General features: G+C 30.7%; 1 protein-coding gene across 1 annotated transcript; it reads right to left on the bottom strand.

The window, feature by feature from the left end:
• Positions 1 to 910: 910 nt before the first annotated feature.
• Positions 911 to 3,735, bottom strand: LOC115697815 (uncharacterized protein At5g01610). The gene is made up of 3 exons (XM_030624948.2): positions 3,431 to 3,735; positions 2,318 to 2,372; positions 911 to 1,480 (listed from the first exon to the last, which is right to left on the bottom strand). Exons 1-3 carry the CDS (start codon positions 3,515 to 3,517, stop codon positions 1,110 to 1,112), a joined length of 513 nt encoding a protein of 170 aa, XP_030480808.1. The 5' UTR covers positions 3,518 to 3,735; the 3' UTR covers positions 911 to 1,109.
• Positions 3,736 to 5,544: the final 1,809 nt, after the last annotated feature.

Genomic DNA, 5,544 nt, shown 5'->3' with positions numbered 1-5,544 from the left:
TTATTTGAATAAATAAGATGGTGCAGGTATTTTAATTTAAGCAAATTTAATATCGAGTAAAAATGAAAATATTTTTCTTTGAAAAAAAAAACATAAAATTACACATGATTAAACTCAGTATTTCTTTTTATATTGGGAAGTAGTATTCGAACTTAGAATCTTTTCATAAGGAAATATATTTATATATTGCACACAATTGATTGTTTGAATTAAGATATATTGATAATCTAAATATAATGTGAGATTTATTATCAGTTATTATTAATTTTAAAATATTCAAAACTCAGTGTATATATATATATATATATATATATATATAAATTCACTATTATTTCCCTTTTCTATACAATATAATTGATCAGGAATCAAAATTTCAGAAACACATCAAATAAATTTTTAAACATTGATATACTCATATATATATATATAGGCAATCGATCTTAACATAATTATCAATTGTGTACATTAATGATCTTCAAAAAGAAACAAGACTAAATAAAGACTAAATAGCATTTACACTCTAAACAATAGTATCAATTGGTCAAGTTTAATATTACGAAAAAGAATTTACTAATAATTATAAAATAAAAAAGACAGAACACATAAGACTAGGTGAAAATTAACTCTTATTTATAAGTATATGGGTATGGAGAAGAACTATACGAATATGGAGAAGTACCATATTGGTATGGATATGGGGTAGGAGAATGACCATAGTATGGGGTAGGAAAAGTACCATGTTGGTATGAATATGGGGTAGGAGAAATACCATTTTCGTATTGACATGGAAAATATGAGGTAGGAGAAGTACCATATTCATATGGATACAAGACAGGATTATAATTATAATCTGGTACCCGATAAACTGGGTGAGGTTGGAATGAATAGTAACTAAAAATAATATCAAATGTATGAAAAAACCACAAAATTAATTTAAAAGGGTTCTTGATCATTTAGACATGCACAACCAACATTTTAGAATATGATTCTTCTAAGTTTTTGTACTTACATAAACGAATCATTCAGAAAAATGGAAAGTCTCCGAAAATTTGATAACTAAACAGACTTACAGCTTATAAACGTCCTGCTCCGGCACAACAAGTATCAATTTAGAACTTATCCACACAAACGCCGTCTCGAAGAACCTCATAAGCCTCTCTGCTCCTGCTTTTCTTCATCCCAGCTGTAAAATGGACCTTTGATCGATCAGATGAGATCGAGGTAACTTTTACCCATATCATCACCTTAGTCTTCATTCCTTCTACATCGGCTAACTTTCCTTTCTCTAGAAAACCGGTTACTGTTGTTGAAAACCGCAAGACAGATGAATCCTTATAGCCAACTTCACATACTGCGGGTATGTAGACAATAAGCTTTCCAGTCTCCTCGTTGAACTCGTAGTTGGTAGCATCACGAGGAAAGATTCCCACGGGAATATCATACTCCTTCAGCAGCTCGGGCAAGGCCTTCTGCATTTTTCCTGTAGATCATATATAGTGCAGAAATCCAAAAATTAATAGGCTGCATAACTAGCTTATGGTTTATAAAAGAAAAAAAAAAGAAATCCATACTCAATTCATACTAGAAACTTTTCTCTGTAAGAGTTTGTTCATTGGTTCAAAATTGTTCAATATAATGTTCCCCAAGTTCCCATCAGAGACTAGATTCATCACAACCATTACTATTGCGAAAAGCAAGAAATTTGTTCCAAGTACCTGATCGGACTATTCTAACATACATACATACATACATACACACATATAGTACTCAAGGCTTAGATGTATCAGATCTCACTTTGCAATGCTGTTAAAAGGACAAATTTCCACCATTGGTATAATTCCCGAAAATTAAAGTACTATTATGATATTGAATAATAGTCAGATTTGAAATGAGATACAGTTATGCTCTTTAAGTTTTCAAGCATAGTTGCTGCATGTAAATAGACCTTGCTATGTGAAACATTCTGGACAAAAATTAATAAATCAATCCTACTTCCCTCTTCCTAAGCCTCAATTCTTCTCACTTCTCTCTCTCTATCTTCTTTCTCCATCTTCCTTTCTATTATTTCTTATTACTTCTCTCAAGCATTTTACACCAGAAAATATAGCTTCAAGATTCTAATTTTTCTTTTTTAAGTGTTCTGTTCTAAGCTGTGCATGTCATGAGAAAAAATCAACCTGAAACCGTATTTATTTACACCCTAACATTGCATATATCAAAACACATTTTAAAGCAAAACCAACAAAAATCTCATGAGTCATTCATATAAAATAGCACACAAAAATTTCATGCAATATAACAAAAAGTATGAACTAACCTTTAATTTTATTAACCAACCATTTGGTTCCTCCTTCGATGCTGGTTGACAAGGACTGGTCATTGGGAGAAAAGAGTCAGCACAGAAACATGTTAAAGAATCGAACAATAATAGAAAACAAATGCAGGGTATATGGCGTACTGGCTTTCGAGAGACACATAAACTTAAGCTAGATTAATATAAAAATATAAATTATCCTAGTACATTGTCTAAACTCTAAGTAAAACAGCAGGTTAATAAGTGATGTACCATTAAATGAATTCTTAGCAGATATGATATTGGATACATGGGCAAGAGAAGGGCATAGAAAAGTTTAAGCTTAGGCCAAACTGCTGCTTCTTCATTTGAAAAAAAAATGATGTTAAATTACTGCAATGTTGATTGGAGTTTTAATTTCACTTTGACACTTTTTTAGTGATAATAATAAACCACTTTCACATTTAATAACTTAATATAACTACAAAAAACCCAATTGTCAGTTACATTTTTCATTTAAATAAAGTCTTAATTACAATTCTATATACAGGGACAAAAACTACAATTAAGTAAAGCCTTAATTACAATTCTATATAACTCATCTTTAAGTTAAAGGGACAAAAACTCTTAAGAAAAAACAATTTTAGCCAACAATTTCAAACCTTTTGAATGCCATACTATAAACAAAAATTAAACTCAAATTTGGGGTTACAAAAAGATCTTACAAAGCCACCTTAGCCTAAAGTTCTTAACTTTCTAAATGCACGTAGTTGATTATTGAGAACCCATTTACTTTTCTTGTAAGCTACCGACATCAATCACAATTGTAAGTACATATAATAAAAATAATCAACACCAATGCAACTACATATAATAACACCAATCCAGAAAAAAAAACTCATCAATTGGTCCTCCCAATTGAGTTTTGTCCTAATCGAATTATGAATTTTGAACATCAATTTTAACATAATCGTCATGTAAAACCCCTAAATTCTGTCACAAACCTAATCAAGAACCCTAAATTAATCAATTTCCGAAACTAAAATCTTAAGAAACCCAAAACCCAAATGAATTGATGGGAGAATGTATGCATATAAAGGTTGATAATTGAATTAAGGGATATGGAAGGAAGCTTACGTTGATATCATCACCGACTGAATTGATCTCCTTGTTAGCCTTCTGGCTGAACCAATATGAACCCACCTTGTTCAGTATCTGATCCATGTTCGCTCTTGCTCTCTCTCTTTCTCTTCTTCCTCTCTCTGAAAAGATCGAAGAGATGTTCGATGAAGAAGAAGAAGAAGAAAATTGCAGGAGAGAGATTAATGAGAAATTGCAAAGCTGGTTTTTCTTTTTTAAATAATTAATTAAAAATTTGTTGCGCTGAGCACGATCAAACTTTAGTATTCATCTTCACCCTTCATTTTTTCTTTCATTAACCATACATTATTTTTTTTGAAAAAGTTACCCTCTAAACTATTTCTTTTATTAACTTTTTTTAAATTTACGATTTAAGTTTCTAAAATAGTTTCTCCAGTAGTTTTCATGTTTCCGCTAATTACAATAGGAGTTTCTATAAAATTCCGTAAAAATACAAAAAAAAAAAAAAAAAAACTATTTTAAAGTATAAAAATAAAAATACCCCTTATTTTTTACCATTAATTATAAATATTTTTTCACTTATTAAGGAATAACGTACTATTATTGATATAATTTAGAGTAATTTACATTATAAATATTTAAATTTAACTTTCAGTTGTAAATAAATACTTAATTAATTTTTTTACGGTAATAATACTTAAGTTTTAATTCTGTAACTTCTGTAGCTACTTTGTTGTTAAACGTGACAATTCTTGATTGGTGCAAGTCATTAAATTTTAAATATTTTGTTTTAAAAATAGTTTAAATATACCAATAAAAAAATGACACGTGGATAATGACTTGATATTTAATGGTCGAGTACCTACGGAGTTCTAGAATTTTAACTTAAGTATTATTACCGCAAAAAATTACACTTATGTATTTATTTACAACTGAGAATTAAACTTAAGTATTTATGCCGTAAATTACCCTATAATTTAATATCTAACTTTAAATATTTTAATTTAATAAATAATATAGAGAATTAGTAACCACTTACAACCTGCTACATCAATATGGTGTTGTTAGGTACCTTAAAGTACATATAGATACTCTTAAAAAAATATAAGGCTTTAGGGAGGTCTAGATAACTTTACATCACTCTCTCCAAAAATATATTAGGAATATGTTGTCAGATTAATTTAGACAATACCAAATTTATATGTGTATTCGAAGAAAATTAGAATATCCAATTACAAATGTGCGAGCACTCATTTAGATTAACGAGTACTCAAATTATTGGCTACTAAATAGATAAAATGAAAGCAGAAATAAAGAGAAAGCAAGAGAATTATAGTAGTTCAGTCAGTGCTCAGCTTGCTTAGTCCATTGTTACAATGATTTTAGCTTGGTCTATTTGATTCGGATCATTCCTTTATATAGAAAGCAAGTGTATTTTAAGATTACATGACTAATCGGTTTAGAACTGTTTTTATAATAACTTACAGTATTTACTCAAAATAAATGCTTAAAGAATAAATGAAGAATATTTTAATCTGTTTTTGTATTAAGTGCAGCAACATGTGCGACTTGTTAAGCAGCGAGTTGCCTGTTCATATCCCGACACACAAGCTCACAATCTCTACGATGTTATGCTCGCAGGATGGCCTTCAGGCCAATCGTTTGGATGTCTGCATTCATCATGATTGATAACCGGACATTCCATGTGTTGACAACGTGGAACATGCGAGTCCCTAACGAGTCGTCTAACACGCTAGTCATTTGGACCAAACCCATGTAAATAAACGATCTTTACTAGTCACAGGAGAGGTTTACTTGGTCATCGCATATACTTGGTATATGTGCGACCAGTATTAAATCCTCCTGGTCTTGCTTATTCTTTTGATTATGCGAGGTATAGTATGCGAGTAGACCCTGTCTTAATCGCATCCTCTCGCAAATTCACATTAAGCGAGGCTAGCTCTATGGGAGCTATCTACTAATACGTCATCCTTTCCATCAGGAACTGGGTCTACGTGTCAGTCCCCCAGGGAGCCTGTAACGCCCTAAATAATTAGGCACGCTACCCAAAATACTTATGAAACCCTAATCCCCTAATCGGGATTACTAATTAAAAACAGCGCAGAATTTAAACTTTTATATTAAACAGA

The sequence above is a fragment of the Cannabis sativa genome, chromosome 7, assembly GCF_029168945.1.
Source record: "Cannabis sativa cultivar Pink pepper isolate KNU-18-1 chromosome 7, ASM2916894v1, whole genome shotgun sequence".
In the NCBI taxonomy this organism is placed as follows: domain Eukaryota; kingdom Viridiplantae; phylum Streptophyta; class Magnoliopsida; order Rosales; family Cannabaceae; genus Cannabis; species Cannabis sativa.
Note: the sequence above shows the minus strand (reverse complement) of the source record. Positions and strands in the feature narration are given on the sequence as shown.